This window comes from Pieris napi, chromosome 15 (genome assembly GCF_905475465.1).
Source record: "Pieris napi chromosome 15, ilPieNapi1.2, whole genome shotgun sequence".
NCBI classification, from domain to species: domain Eukaryota; kingdom Metazoa; phylum Arthropoda; class Insecta; order Lepidoptera; family Pieridae; genus Pieris; species Pieris napi.
In genome coordinates this window covers 3,213,195-3,230,475 of record NC_062248.1, presented here as the reverse complement: position 1 = coordinate 3,230,475, position 17,281 = coordinate 3,213,195, and the positions used below count along the sequence as shown (strand labels likewise).

Genomic DNA, 17,281 nt, shown 5'->3' with positions numbered 1-17,281 from the left:
CCTAATTATGACATAACAGTGTTGTCAACACCAAAAACAATTATTTAGCTCTGTGGCGACTTCATAGTCTGACGGTTCTCGCAATTAAAAACATTTCCCATTATAAAACTTTATTAGATTTACCACTTGCGGCCTTTGCCTTTTTTCTTTTGCTGTTGTTTCCTTTGCCAAGCACTTTCACTCGACTTGACTTCAACGCGTGGACTTTTGGCAGCAGTTGCTACACTAGGCGTCTGTTTACTCATATCACTGAAATTGACATTTCTTATTAACAGTAATTTGTTAAAATTAATTTTAATTAATTATTTATATAAATATTTCAGCAGATGGCTTAATCTGACAGATAAAATTAATGACCTACCCTCATCTTGAGGGTTTTGTTTGAAATAAAAAAAAATCTACCACAGATCTTAGACAAGTGTACTTACTACTGATCAACAGCGTTGGTAGTCATCCCTTGACTGCCCTTGATGACGTCACGTCGGATACCACGTCGTTTGCGATAAGCTGTACGCTCGTACTTGGGCAACCATCTGAAGAGTATTTTAAAATTTTGGTAAATACTAAAAAGACAAATATTTTACGTGAACAAAGGTAATTTCACTAAAGGCTGAGTCAAGTTTTTCAGTGCATAATACAATAATATAATCCTACAGGTTCATATTAGTTAAAACAAAACTACTGTGTAAACTAACATACAATGATATCAATTTTTTTGGCGGAAGACATCGTTTTCAAATAAGCAAATATTTAATGTTTCATTTAAAAATTGTATTTCACCAATGTCTCATCATAGGAAAACGTACAACTAACACATTTGACATGAAAATACTACTTTACCACTTGACAAATGTCAACTGTCAAATGTCAACACGTTTCAAAATTGTAACTTAGCGCACCAATATTTTTGACAGTTTAATTATGTTTTAGTTTAATATTTACAGAAATTACTCAATTGGGATTTGCCAGACATAATATTTTTAAATTAACCTTTCTGGATCAGGAGGTCTTGAAAGGTCAGCGGAAGGTGGAAGTTTAGTCTTACGCTTTCGTTTAGCTTTCTTCTTTTGGCCCAACTCCGAACCTGGCGTTCTGTAAAACAAAAATAAAATTTAAAAAATTCAACCGAACGAAACAGAAAATCGACGATACAACTCAAAAACTACTGAATCAATTTTATTCCCTTAAATTTGGAATATAATCAAGAATCACATAACATACAATAATGAGATTTTAAACCCTAAATACTCCTAAGGGAGCGTTCAAGTATTACGTAACGCGTTTTGGGAGGAACGTTACGATGCGGGGCGGGGATTGAATTACGCGTTATTGTTAATATTATTTTCGACTTGCACCACATAATAGTAACTAAAGAGACACAAGGTGGTCACGAAACGTTTTACTATACTTGAGTACAGTACTGTACTAGGGTACTGAAAAACGTTACGGCGAGATACATGGGGGGGGGGTCAATAATCTCCAAAAATTGCGTTACGTATTACTTGAACGCTCCCTAAACCTACTTTTTGAAATCAGTTAAAAAGAAATACAGAAAACCATTTTATCAAACTTAATATAGCAGGTTGAAATGTAGAAATAATAATGAATAAGTAGTATATAATTGTAGGGATGTTAAGCGAAATATCACATTTTAATAAATTAAAAAACATACCCGGGCGACTGTTCTTGTTTACTTTGCACTGTTTTCTTGACGATCTTAGCACCCATCATCCATTTAGAAGACTCCAGCGCATCTATATCAATCTTGCCCTGACAATAAATACTGAAGTTATGAAAGTACTCCATACTTTTCTACCTGTTTTGTGACTTTTTTCGGTACTGTGTCCTAATTCTACTCTTAGCTGAGGCCAGAGAACCATGAAAAATGTCAAAACTCTGTGCAATATCATTATGGTAGCGACATAACCCATTAATTGGAGAGTTTCTGATATTATTATTATGTAGATAAACACACTACCAGCTTGAAAAGATATGCGCGCGATTCTGCGGATTTAGAGAAATTATGCAGCCTGTTTTTAAAAGAGTTCAAAGATTATTACATTATTAAGATTATTATCCTGTTGACCCAGGAACCGTACAATTATATTAATATTACATTCAACATTTTTGATAATTATATAAAACTCGCATTTTAATTCTACTTACCTCTAACTTAGTAATGGGCGGTAGATTGGCAGCAAGTTTTCTCGCCCTTTCCGGTTCGTGTATAAGCGCCTTGACCAACCTAGCCAGAGTACGCTTATCACCCGGCGCCGCTCGCACGAGGGTCTCGTGCGCCTGCGCAGCCGCGGTTGCATTGCCGGCGCGTGAGTGGGCCTCAGCTGCCGCCCGCCAAACGTTGCGGAGGGCTTTCACTTGCTAAAAGGATGGTTTAATTGATAAACTGGAGTTCGTCTCCATCTAACAATTTGAGTTTATGATGAAGAAAGAGAGAGATAACTTTAGTCAAAATGTCAGTTGCTATATTCTACTAATACGTAATGTATTAAGAGGATCATTAAAACGTATTTTATTGATGACTAAAGTAGAATAGTAGATTTTCCAGATATCAAACTCTGGATAACCAAAGATTATCTTTTCGACTTTATAATTTATAGAATATCGAAGTTTTTTTTAATTATAGCATAAAATATTTGACATTTTCATTTTCCTAATTTTTTTTTCAATCAGAAAAAAAATGCGTGATATTTGCCCCCCCCAAACGTAAGATTAAATGAGATTTGACTCGACCCCCCCCCCCCTTAAACACCTCCCTGTAAACTTTTTTTTCATTCCTTACCTCGTCATCATTCTTATAGTGCTCATAGACTTCAGTGAAGAGCTTAGAAGCCTTCTCATATTCATTGTCAGCTGTGAGCAAAGTACAAAGCACACCAATAACGGCAGGACGAAATTTAAAGGCACTTTCTTCTAATAACTTGACAGCTGCTTTGCGGTCACCCTGATAATTTAAAATATAATTTTATTACTAAGAATAATTAATTTGTTACTGGTCATGGCATAAGTAATATAAACTAGTATGATTCATAATATATTCAAATAAACTTTATTTAATAAAAAAAATATTTAGAAAATAAAAACCAAAATATGTTTTATTTTATTCGAACATACTATCCTTGTTTTTCAGAAGTCATCTTTACGAAATAGTTTTACTTGTTTCTGATATTATATCTTACTTAATATATATATATAATAAGTAAGAAAATATATTTTATATAGAATGTAGTCAGTGGTAATTAAAAGCTCAATAGGCTTTAATAATTTTTATTGTATATATATTAAAATTGGGATTAAAATAATTACCTGAGCTAACAAAACTTGAGCGGCTGCCAAAGTGAGGGTATCTCCATATTTCAGTAACAAATTCAATGCTTGTTGACTCTTTCCATCCTTGACCAATGACGAGGCTTCAATGAGTATAGCTCTTTTCTCTTCATTAAACTCACGGGTTAGTTTAACACAACATTGCTTGCAGAAGTCCGGCTGTAATATGAGAAATCCAGTTATTACAGTAAAAATATATTTATAATTACATTAACTATGTATTAGTCACCATACCCAAAAATTTATTACTTATTACTAAAAAAAATATACATTGATTAAAAATTGGCATCAATTAATTAATTTTCTCCAGAATAACTATAAAAAGCTTTAAGGATATATATCAAATTCTTTTGTATATAATATATAATAATTATACATTTCAAAATTGGACTTCATTTAATACATTCGCAACAGCATAAACATATATATAGATGCAGACGAGAAAATGCGAAGCCGTTCATTAGAACAATAGGAGTACATTTTCTGTCATAAAGTTAAACAAACATAAATTCAGATTTAAAAAAAAAATAATTACATACAACAGACATTTTGCTAGTGTACAAGTAAATTAAGGTTTTAAGATTTCAAATAGTTAATTACCTGGTTAGAATAAATAGCCAAAATCGCTTGGTTATAGATGATCTTAGCTCGTTGTCTAGAGTTAAGCTTGTGCTCCAAGCCTTCTTGAGTTGCCGCCTTCATTCGCTTACGAGAATCAAATACATTGGAGTCCCTGTAACATGTTTTAAAAATGTTTTCAAAAATGTAATCCGGAGGTTATGTATTTAAACAGAGCCGTGTTGGATTAGTGGCTTCAGCGTGCGACTCTCATCCCTGAGGTCGTAGGTTCTATCCCCGGCTGTGCTCCAATGGACTTTCTTTCTATGTGCGCATTTAACATTCGCTCGAACGGTGAAGGAAAACATCGTGAGGAAATCGACATGTCTTAGACCCAAAAAGTCAAGTGTGTCAGGCACTGGAGGCTGATAACCTACTTGCCGATTAGATTTAAAAATGATCATGAAACAGATTCAGAAATCTGAGGCCAAGACCTAAAGAGGTTGTAGCCCCACTGATTTTTTTAAATGTATTTAAACACATGAATGGATTTTGTTCTGTATCTGCTAATAACAACTGTATGGTGTAGGTAATTACTATGAAAACCACAACATCAATCAATGACCCCAAAATAAACCTAACAAATCTGTGTATGACTCATAAAACAATGAAAAACCCAATACAAAAATCTCTTAAAAGTTATTTCTGTCAAGTAAAAATTTGGTTATTGATAAGAACTTACCGATTGATAACGACCAAGTTGTTACTAGCTATGGCTACAAGTGCCTGATCACTTGGTTTCTCCTTAAGAACATTGTGGTAGATGGTAGCAGCTTCCTTCTCTTTACCGCTTTGTTGAAGGCAGTATGCTTGTTGGACTCTGAAATATGTAATTATGTAAAAAGCTTTTAAAAAATTTTTTTTTACTTGGATTTTAATTTGTTATTTGAAATTTATAACTAAGTTTTTATTTATTTTATTAACATTTTACAAAAATAAATTCCACAAATCTAAAAGATTTATGTTACTAACTTAAACTTATCTCATACAAACCTAATAATGGCGGCTTCTTCTTTAGCCTCTTCTTCAGTACCACCATCTTCAAGAACACTTTCCGAGCAGGCTTGCTCTGCCTTTTTCAGCACGGGTAATGATTCACTGTACTTACCACGCATTGCCAGTGTTGTGCCCACATTATAAGAGAGCTCATATGTTGTTTCCTCAAATTGTGGAAGATCAGCATTCTGCAAACAGAGTGAAATAGCAAATTAAAAAGTATAAGTACTTATATCTATAATAAAATAGGTTAAAAATCCAAATTTTCATTCAAATCAATTTACGTTTATTCAGTTTAGATGTGTTTTAGGGCATGCTTATGAATATGAAAAACATTTACAAAATTCATTGTCAAATAATGGTCTTAAATTATCTAATATAGGATATAAAATAATTTAAAGATTACAGTTTAAATTTTCATTGAATATACTTACGGGATTAATTGCACCCAAATTTGCAACAACAGCAGACATATTAGCCTTTCTTTCATCTTCATAATCATCAGTGGTGTTCTTCACTATATCTCTATAAAGATTGTAACAGTCTTGGTACTGTTCAAGGCGATACAATATTTGAGCCCTATTAAAAAATGAATATTAGTTAGTCTTGTTTATTAAAAAAATTGTTTATTGTTTATAGATAAGATTAAAAATTAGCATTAGTCTACTAGTTAGGCCCATGACTCTTAATCGTGTATTTTTGAATCCTAGCTGAGCAGGAATGCATTATTAACTTCTTAAAGGTTGACAAATCAAGGGGAACCATAAATCAACACAATATTTTTACCTGAGTTCCTTAAGAGCTGGTGTTAGCTCTGGAGCACTATCAACTGTTTGTAATGCATCTTTTGGGAGATTAAGTCGGTATTGAGCATATGCCTTCTCAAATTGTAAGTCAGCCGCCAGTGCTGCATGTTTTGAGTTGTTTAGGTGCACTAAGGCTTCCTTAAAGTTATGAAGTTGTATATAACAAACGATTTTACAGTGAAATGCTTTCTGCTCCGTTGGTGCAATTTGCAGAACTGAAATTATAAATAAGTAAAGAATTTCGAACAGAAAAGACATACATTTATAAAACTCCTCTTCTGTGGTAGAAGTTATATATGATTTAATGGTTGGTTTCTTAGTTTAAAGTTTAAAATGATTAAGAAATATAATAAAATTGAGCAAAGAATGTATCCTAATACGAAATCGGGCGAAAACATAAGTTGGGTGTAATTATTTCGTCTGAGTTAATGTGTGATAGAACTTACTTTTCCCTGCAGCTTTTAATGCTCTTTCATAGTCACTACTTTGACAAAATTTATTTAATTCAATATAAGCCTGAACAAGGTTACTTTCCTTGTTGGCAGACATTTTTTGACAAGCTGGCAGCTGTATTTGACAACTATGTGTTTCTAAAAAGTAAAACGTCACCCTTTAAACTAAACGTTCCAAAATACCCAAGTTTCATATCTTGATAATAAATTAATGGTGTCTATTATATATTTAAAAGTATTTTTCAACATTCTAGGTAAGATAGAAAAACACTTGTCTAACAAAAAAATTTTTAATTACTATTTTTACATGATTTTATATAGCAAGGACCCCGCGATTTAGTTAGAATTTAAACAAATAGATGACGCCAAATTGAAGATAAATCTGATTTTCAGTTTCCGTCCTCTTTATTATGCCACGTTTAAAGAAAACACTTTTTTACCGGATTGAAGTTATGTATTATTATAAATGTGTAAAAGTTATGTCAGTAAAAGACCACTATGCCCAGTCAGAAAGAGAATAATAAAATGATAAATTTAGACTTATCGTAAAAAACCGACGGCTGACGGGGCCAGTAACGGTAAGATTCAGAATCAACCCTTATAAGATTTAGCGATTTCCATTTCATTTCTAGTTATTAAGTATGCCCTTCAGAAAACAGTAGGACCTAGTCTCAAATAGTATTTGACTTTTTAGTTTTTGTTTTATCCTTATTTGAATGACCCCGTCATCTGAAGAGATTAGATATTTAATTTATTATTTTGCAAGAAGGTAAGTAAGGGGACTTATAAATTTAGATCAAACCCCAACAAAGCGGACGATTTTTAATTTTCTGGCTCAATTCGTCGGAGTGCTGCCAATAGCACGTCTCGCCCGCGGACATGTCAACATGGCGTCGCATCCGGTGGACCGGATGTGGAAAGCGCGGGAACACCGTTATCTGTCACTACTCAGAGATAAATCCATTGTTGATCTCTGAGGTTGATTGCTGAAAAATAATTTGTATTGAAACCTAACAATATTATCAGATGGATTTTTAAAGATTTCACAAGTAGGGTAAGGTATCTATTTTATAGTAGGTATAAACATATTATAATATGGAAAAAAATAAAGCCAAAGCCATGTTCTTGAAGCGAATTAATCGAATATTTTAAAGTAGATCGTAACACTTCTTCATTGCATTTTAAAGTTATTTACGACCAAAATATTTATTGATATGAAAGAACATGAACAAAGACAATATGTATTGGAAATAATATTGCAAGCGGTGTGTTGTCGGCGCTCAACGGCTCATGTGTCGAACTCATCAAACTTGGACCGCTAGTTTCAGATCGCCTGTACCCTGTACATTCTACGAGTTAGAAGTTACATAATGTTTTGTAGCTTTAGTATAAGGTATAAAAGATTATGGTTCTGTGTACAATATACAATTTTTTAAATCTGTATAGTAATAATAAATAGAAAGTTTACATGAATTTAAAAGTTTATAAGTATGTATAGTAATACATATATATATATAGTATTCTGTGTATGTAAAGTATTTAAACAAAACGTACTGAAACCAGTGATGTATTGGTAAAATAAGAAGTATCATCGTGGGATAAAAAAGTACTATTTTCAGTAAACTATTTTTTTCCATGTAAGTTTTTATTATTACTTATTCTTACTATACAAAATATTACCGAGACATAAATAAAATTAAAAAAAAAGATGAAAATCAGAAAGATATTATTATGGTGTACCTACTACAAAAATTCCCTAATAGGATCACACACATTTTTATCATTTGCCCCTGCCCTTTGAGTTGGCTGGTCAGTAGCGGATCGGTGAGAACGCAACCAGGTTATAACGTAGATAAAAAAAGTACCTACTAGAACGCGTTCCGGTTCTGAAAATAGGTATGAGAACGTCGTTCCACCGCGTTCCCCTCCCACCACACCACTAACTGTATATATTTTTGTGTGTTGTATCTTAAAAAAATAAAAAAAATTTTTTGGGGTGGACACCCCTTCTCACGTTTGAAACGGTTTGAAAGATAGGATAGTAGCCGATTCTCAGACTTACTGAATATGCATAAAAAAATTTATAAGGTTCGGTCGAGCCGTTTCGGAGGAGTATGTGAACGAACATTGTGACACGAGAATTTTATATATTACTAGCTGACCGGGCAAACGTCGTTTTGCCATGTATATCATTTATAATAAAATAGGGGTTGATCGTAGAGGGGTGAAAATTAGGGGTTGTATGTATTTTTTAATACTGTATCATAAAAAAATTAAAATTAAAAGTTTTGTCTAAAAAATTGAAAAAAAATTTTAGGGGTGGACTACCCTTAGGGGTAGTCCACCATTTAGGGGGATGAAAAATAGATGTTGGCCGATAGATACCGGATAAGCACAAAAAATTTCATCAAAATCGGTCAAGCCGTTTCGGAGGAGTATGGCAACGAAAACTGTGACACGAGAAATTTATATATGTATTAGATTATCATTCTACAGTGACGATATTTTAATAATGGTTGCGTGGACGAACGAAGAGACTTTTAGGTTCATAGAAACTTATCAAAAAGAGGCGTGCAGGAATCCAAGAATTAAGCATCACAAAAATAAAACAAATATTATATTGATAGTACTTTTCCTAGATCCTAAACGGCTTGTCGTATTTTTGTCTTTATTACAGACAAATTATATATAATTTTTATGTATTGTGTTTCTTTTATTTGCAACGAAGTGTAAATAAATAAATAAATTATGCGTGGCTTCGTATTGCTAATGCTATTGGCAGAAATAAAAAAGAAAAAGGAATCCCTGACGGCTTTTTGACTCAACCATAAATAAGTCCTTGCATCCCGTAAATCAGGCGCTGGAATCTACAATTCCATTTGGCTATTTTATGATGCCTTTATATTGGACGTATATGAGTGCAATTCTATAATTACTACAGAAGATTAGGAAAGTACCTAAAACAAATTTAGACTGCTGTTTTATATTTGTATTTATTTATTTGTATTTATTTTAGGGTACCCCTAAATTTTTATATTATTTTTTAGGCAAAACGTTTTGTTTTTAATTTATGATACAGCATACAGAAATACATACAACCCTTAATTGTCACCCCTCTACGATCACCCCCTATTTTTTATTACAGTAGATAGTTATTTTTATTCAACTAAAAAAATGTTTCCTAGAAATAATATACATGGCAAAACAACGTTTGTCAGCTAGATAGCGTATAATATTTCACATTTTCTGTCACAAAAGAGAAACCCAATCAACAATGCAAACATAAAATAATAAAGTCGAAATAATTCACGTCTCAATGTAACTGATAATTGATGACCTCGGGACTCAAACATGTAAAATTTCAATTTGAAAATGCAAACATACGACAAAATTATTGTAGGTAAGCCCGTATACTTTGTCTACGCCTGATAAATTGTGCGAAATTCAATTTAAAAGGGGTAATGTTTGTGTCCCTATGCCATCAACCAAACCTATAAACTCTGACGGTCGAATGAACAATTGAAATGTCGAGGTTTGGCTGAATTTTTTATGGAAATATCCCATATTAGTGGCTTTGAGAAAGGCGAATAAATCTTGGGTTTTTGTGTCTACCCGCAACAAACATTTTAGACTAAATTATTTTATCGGTTGTCAAAGAGAAAATGGCCTTCACGGCATGATTGTTACTATTCTTCTTAAAGCTTTATATTTGAATTGATTATCCATAAATATTTTGATGTACACTTTATATACTTATTAAAATAATAAATAAATGAAGCTTTCTTTAAACAATAATACAAGCATCGAAATCTTATTGATTCCTTTTCTCCAATATGTCTGACAACGATTAATTGTTAATAAATAAACATAAATGTATTACTTAAGCTGTAAAACTTCAATAAAAATTAATATTAACGAAAATGTTAAAAGCGCGTCTGTTACCCAGAAAAAGGTTGAACCATTAATAACCGAGGGACACTTTTTCAGACAAATTGCCTGAAAATAATTTTAGACCCAAGATCAGTTATTTACGTATAATATGCCTTATATTATCTGAAAAATACTGGATAAAATGTATCAAATTTCACAATTTTCGTAACAGCCTAAATGGTATATAAATTCCATATAAGATAATTCTTTCCCGATTATTATAAAATAAAAAAAGTGCGTGCGTACAAAGTACACATGTCAGAAACTTCTTGGCAAACAAATTTTTAAGTCTTGTTCATATTTATACAAATCTAAAACTTTAGATTTCCGAGACTTAAGGGAGAGAAAAAGGAAGTATGTTAGGAATTTGATTGTCATTAAAATTAAAATGTTTAAAATTTATTTCTTCAATAATAAAAACACATGGCTTTTTAGTTTAAAATTCGTCATTTAAGATTTCAATAAATTATTTTGCATAATCTCAAATGACGAATTTTCCTTCTCACTCTCTCTAAATAGGTCTCACCCTTCTCTTCGACGAAAACGCTGCAAATCTTCGTGACGTTCCGTAAACTTACGAAGCACCGATTACATTTTAATGAACGGTGTGATACAAATCGTGTCTAATAAACTGCTGCACGAATGAGATTTCAATTTGGAGGCTTTTAAGCTGTGACGCGCTTCAATTTGGTGTAGTAGTGGCTGGATCAGTGGAGGATCTGTCAGGATTAGGCGCGCGTCACGTCAAATGCCTGCACATTGTCAATAATATGCATTACCCGGGCTTAGTATTAGTAAATTGGCGCTTGTAAGCACACGGTATTAGACGGGATACACAGTGAGTTTAACAAAATGCTGCAATTTGTATAAAATTTTATTTAATTTTACGAGTCACACATAGCTAAATCAGTAAACAGCTTTCTTCTTAAGGCCCTATCCCAACACGAATTGCTGTGTCAGTGTCTCGGGGTGGACTGCGGGGCGCAGTGGAGAGCTGGAGCACTGAGGCGCGCCGGCTCGTAATAACAATTAGTTATGTAAAACATTAAATTAATGTAATTTTATCAATTTTTTTTTCTGAAATGGATTACTTGGCTTGCGATAAAATATATCGTGTAAATTTCATAATCATGTTCTATATACATTTTCGTGAATGAATTCGAAGTGTCAAAAATTGGCTACGTTTTTTCTATCGAGCGAAGTTATTTATATCTTAAAAAATTGATACATAAACTACTCAACTCCACCAGATATTTTTTCCATTCGCCCTACCTCAAGAAACGATGACGAAAAATAGAAAGAAACAATGTACTTTTTCGGAGTTTGGCGACCAGGTCCTTAATGGGTACACTCTTGACAGAGCGATTGTGATCGCTACGTAGCAGTAGTATTAGAAGGGGCAGATGTGATGCGCTTCGAAAAGAATTATATACATTAAATGCGAAATGTTTCTAATTTTAACTGCCAGTTCTCAAATCAAGGGTGTAAAATGGAAGATAAGAAGAACAAGAGATAACCCGACCCATGGACGCCGCCTATTGTGGAGGCCCCGGGGCCCGGTTGCCCTCTCCTAAATCTGGCCCAGGTTACAGTGTTGTAGGTTTTCCCTCATAATGATGAGCACAACATTCATTGATACACATGCATGTATTGTATTTTTTGTATGTCGTGTGTTCCCTTTAAGTGTATGTATGTGTTTCGTTAGTGTCTCTTTTTAACATAAATAAATATTGTGCTACCTGGAATCCGAGGGATTCGTCGAATCGCAAAGAAATTTTAACTTTTCACACAAATACACTAATCATATCCACGTGTAGAAAGACACCTTCGATACGGACTAATCTTATTTACGAAGTTTTATCGCTTACGTTTCTGAATATTCGGTACCCTCAGAGGTATAGCGCTCAGAATACTCGCAAGCGACCCACTTTATAATCTAGAACCTTTTTACACGCTTTATATTAGCTTCACCTGTATGTATGTATGTATGTAACCGACTCCTTCGGACTCGATTTTGACCCACTTTTAACGGACAGATTTAATTCAAACTTTGCGCACCTGTCAAAGATCGATGACAATGCAATAATCAGAAAAAAAAAAAATGAAAAAATTTAACTAAAAAATAAATAATAGTTAAAAAAAACTAAAAAACACGCTTTTAAAGCACATCAAACTAAAAAGTGAAAAATAATTCCTAATTTAGGCTGAAAATGGTAATGAACCAAAAATACTGGTATTATTGTGAAAAAGCGTGGGGCGCTCTGTGCCATATTTTTCGTCTATCGAGCAACCCATTATTATTTATATAATACACATTAATCCATAACCATTAACCACAATTTGGTGAGTAAAAACAATATACCATCTGTTCACAATCAATTAGATATGTCGCCGCGCAGACATCCCAGATTTCTTGTAAGTAGTTTGGAAGTGATTAGTCTGAAGATTGATGCAGTATTTATTCAAATAGTTCACAACCAATCACTGCCACAGACATTATGTCTGCACTTTGCTTTCCTTACTGCAATTGGACCATTGCCTGAAGAAATTGCTTATCGATTATTGCCTAACAATTCGATTATAGCACTTGGCATAGGTTGGAAGTGGATCTAGATTCGCTTCGATCTTTGTAATGGAAGTAATGATATCTAATTATAAGTTAGGAAACGAAATTATAAGTAAAAACAGTTTCAAAGATTATTCGTCCTGTGACTAATAAAGCTGGGAAATTACTGTGAACATTGTGAAATAAGTTTTTCGAAGTAATTTTTCATAAATGAATACCAAATTTAGCGTTGTATAGGGTAGGCTTCGCAGGCTGTGCAGCGTTGGCCTAGTGGCTTCAGCGTGCGACTCTCATGCCTGAGGTCGTAGGTTCTCAACAGAAATTTCAACTGTTTTTTGTTGTAATTCAATTGTTTATTTTATTAAAGATTTGTGTTGCAACCTTAGATCAACGACGTGTTTCAGGTTAAAGCCCCTTAAGAAAATAAATGATCAACACTCATTGGTGTAGTGGTTAGTACCCCTGACTGCGAATCCATGGGTCCCGGGTTCGATTCCCGGCTGAGACGAACATCGATGTGATGAGCATTTGGTGTTGTGCTTAGGTCTATCTATAATATGTATGTATATCCGTTGCCTAGTACCCATAACACAAGCTTCACCAGCTTAGCATGGGACTCGGTCAATTGGTGTGAATTGTCAAAAAAAAAAACACTAAGACTTTCTTAGCCAAAATGTTCCATGTAACCTTTTTGTTGCTGATACAGTTCGATAATGTTGAAAGTGAAAATTTTCTTGTTCACATTTCAGAGTTGAACATTACAGACACTTGTTTTTAAGTAATTTTCAAGTTAGGAACGTGCTCGCGAGGATCCGTCGTTAACAAGCTCAAGTAGCTTCTTATTTATTTTTGAACCGAGTTGGTCTTTTCTGTTTAGTGTGATGAATTTCGTGATAATTCGAAGAAATTAAAACAATATTAATCCCATTAGCGCAGTCTTGGATAGCATTTTATAGCTTTAGCCAACTTAAAAAAATGGGTAGTTATCAGATGTGTACATCTTAATTTGATATTGATGGAGTTGGTAAATATTTGAGTTTTACCATTTAGCTTCAAAGCACGTGGGCAATAGTGTATGTATGTTAGTAATCTTGAATTAAACATATAAATTTTTTTACAAATTCTGTACGGTAGTTTTCGATATATTCCACGCGTATAATATGTTGATAGGAATTAGATTTTTCCAAATAACTTTTTATTTTTGTACAGCTACTAAATTAATAAATGTAATTTACGCGTTTTAATATTTTAGATAATTGTTTTGTGCTACTTATGAGCTAAATCAATGTTTATATATGTTGCCGACTATATATTAAGTTGACTTATTTACAAAACATAGCGAAAGAAGTAGTTAATCCGACTCTAATTTGATAGCGGTTAAGTTTTAGTATGAAAACAAATTATAGTATATCAATTTTTTATATAAAAACCTGTGGCGCTACAACCTCTTTAGGTCTGGGCCTCATATTTCTGAATCTATTTCATGATCATTTCCTGTGTGACACACGCCATCGACTTTTTGGGTCTACGACATGTCGGTTTCCTCACGATGTTTTCCTTCACCGTTCGAGCGAATGTTAATTGCGCACATAGAAAGAAAGTCCATTGTGCACCAGCCGGGGATCGAACCTACGACCTCAGGGATGAGAGTCGCACGCTGAAGCCACTAGGCCAACACTGCTCAACCAATATTTTTCATATACAATAATTTTTTACATACATTTTTTCATATACAGTAGCTAAATTAATTTTAAATATGACTATTTAAATATTGAATTATATAGAATTAATGTTGCCTAATTCAAATTCCACGAGCATTGTATAACGTGCTAAAAATTCTAAAATAAAACCCGTGTACACTTGGAAATCCCGCGGAACGGGGAATAAATATGTTTCAGTGAAACTCTCAAATTATTGTAGTTTTACCGAGTGTACTTGCGCCGTACTTCAGCGTCTAGTACTATTGGATTAGAGGTGGACTTGAAAAATAAGATAGGAATTATATTAGATAACATAGGTTCTGTATTTTTGTTTAGTTTTGTAAACAAACTTGAGACAAAAAATTTGTTAATTAATGGTCACGTGACAAAGACGTTAACGACATCCCCAGGCATCACAACCCCGAATTAGATCGTCTTTTCTTGTAAAACAGCTAAGGAGTGGAACTACTTGCCCCCTTCCACCTTCCCTAGACAATTTAATATGGGTTCACTTAAGCGGCGGTTAATTGGTACTGGACAGGCATGCCTAGTTAACCGAAACATTAGGTGGGATTGTGGCTCGCCGAGTGCGTTGCTGGCCTTTTAAGAATTGGTACGCTCTTTTCTTGAAGAACCCTAAGTCGAATTGGGTCGGAAATACTTCAGTGGGCAACTGATTCCATATAAGGTTTATTTGTTTCCGTTTCAAACAAATTGTTTCAAAAATAGTTGTATTTTTCAAAATATTCCATTATTGCGGAACTCCAAAGTCGGACTCTTGGGTACCTTCGTCACCTGTCAACTCCTCACTTCCAAGAACTCTACACGAAATTTAATTTGCCCCAACCTTGCACGGATAAAAGTTAATTTAATAAGTGATTTACTGAAAACTCCTTTTACCAGGTAGAAATGTACTTAAATACTTTAGTATTACCAAAATATCACAATAGAATCTTCTTTTTTAATATATTTAAGCTGTTTAACAGGTAAACACGTTTTATATAATAATTGAATATTAGTTCTAAACAAAATCAAGTTCAATTTAAACAAATCACACAGTCGAAGTCAGCAAAATTTTTACCAAACCAACCTACTAGTGGCAAAGCGACATTTCAACATAATTCATCTAAAAATAATTATAGGGGGGAAAATGAGGGGGGAGGGGCCATTGTCTCCGAACATCTTCGTCCTTAGCGTGACAGACTGTTACTTGTTCAGAGACTGTTACAGCGCAGAGGAATGAGTCACCCGCAGCAGTGAGCTCGCTCCGGGAAGCCTGTAAAGGACACTTCTGAGCTTGTGGAAGGAGCTAGGCTGGTTTAATTAGTACTTAACGCACAACGGATTAAATGGGCGTCGTGTGAAATCTGAGTCTATACTGTAGTATAGACTCAGATTTCACACGACGTACTGTGTACGTGTACTACACACACTACCCAAAATTTTCTTCAAGCCGTCGAACTGCCCTATGTATCAGTGTAAAGTTTTTAGGTGTCAAAGAATCATTTTTCTCTACGATTTGTTATATTTCAATAATACTTTACAAGTCATCTAAGATCCTTGAGAGATCCTAAAGCGATCTTTCAGGCTAAGATTCAGAAAAGAGACTTATTGCTTCTTCCCGCACGTCATAAATGTGTTGAATTGTAAAGTCACTTTGCTGAATCTTAACCTTCGGCAGGAAAAGATAGTTTGGTAGTAATGTAATTTTCATACAATTTCATATTGTTGGTGGATCATGCATTTTTTTTATATACATGTGTCTTTACTAAGACATCATGGAACATTACAATCTAGCCTAACTTAAGACTCATAAGTAATTTAAGTCTAACCTAATTTACTAATAAGGATTTTTACATAAGCAAGTGTCCAATAACACTACTTACAGTCTCTATTAAAGGAAAGATATTCTTGGGTTCTATTTACACTAATTCACTAGTTCAAATGGTTTTGTCCTTTTAAGACTTCTCACTAGGCCCGTGGTGTCAAGGAGTTGAATAGCCTCGGTGGATCACGCATATGTAAAGCATTTTTGCGAAAAGGTTCTGGAAAGCTTCTGGTTGTATACAACTCCGTTGAACCTTGTCTGCCACTAAGCCGACTAAGCAGGCACAAATTATTCGGGATATTACTATTATTAAGGCAAAATCTAGGCAACCTGGCTATTACTAAATAAAAAGCTTTGTCCTTTTATTAACTGTGCGACGCGAGCTCATTATTTTTAATTGTTTAGAAAGGACAAGATATAATTTTGTATTCTTGAAAAAGTCTCTCATGAAATAATTATTTTAATGTCTAGCTTAAATTAGAACGTCATTTAGAATTTTTTTCGTCTTACGAATCTAGATTTTAATTTTAATAATGAGATTGTCCAAAAGCAATTAGAGCCAAATAACAGTTTAAGTTACAAGATAATATATTCTTAACCTATTAAATAATTATAGATAATTAATTAAATCTACATATTCGGTATGTCATACTTATTATTATTATTAAGCCTTTATTGCTGACACCCAGTATAAGTATAATATATTAACACTTATTTAAGTTACATAATAAAACTTAATCGAATACATCATATGTCCCATTTTTGGTATCAGCGTGTCCTGTGACATAGGCCTCCAACCGACTGCTTCCATTCTTTTTTGATGTTTGCTCTTCTTGTCCAAGTTGTGCCTCCTATTCTCTTTATATCGTCTGCCCATCTCTTGCTATGTCTTCCTCTTGTCCTTGTTCCATCGCGTGGTTGCCATTCTGTAATTATTTTTGTCAAACCGCCACGTGTACGAAGTATGCGTCGAACGAGTTATCTTGCATTACCTAATGTACGTACGAACTACGGCAAAAAAATGTTTACCTACGAAGGCG

General features: G+C 33.7%; 1 protein-coding gene across 1 annotated transcript; it reads right to left on the bottom strand.

Moving 5' to 3' along the window:
- Window positions 1-93: 93 nt before the first annotated feature.
- Window positions 94-6,359, bottom strand: LOC125056565 (signal recognition particle subunit SRP72). The gene is made up of 13 exons (XM_047659725.1): window positions 6,212-6,359; window positions 5,746-5,980; window positions 5,394-5,538; window positions 4,957-5,147; window positions 4,646-4,783; window positions 3,946-4,078; window positions 3,325-3,504; window positions 2,801-2,962; window positions 2,167-2,379; window positions 1,673-1,770; window positions 991-1,092; window positions 429-533; window positions 94-249 (listed from the first exon to the last, which is right to left on the bottom strand). Exons 1-13 carry the CDS (start codon window positions 6,312-6,314, stop codon window positions 120-122), a joined length of 1,935 nt encoding a protein of 644 aa, XP_047515681.1. The 5' UTR covers window positions 6,315-6,359; the 3' UTR covers window positions 94-119.
- Between the last annotated feature and the right edge of the window lie 10,922 nt (window positions 6,360-17,281).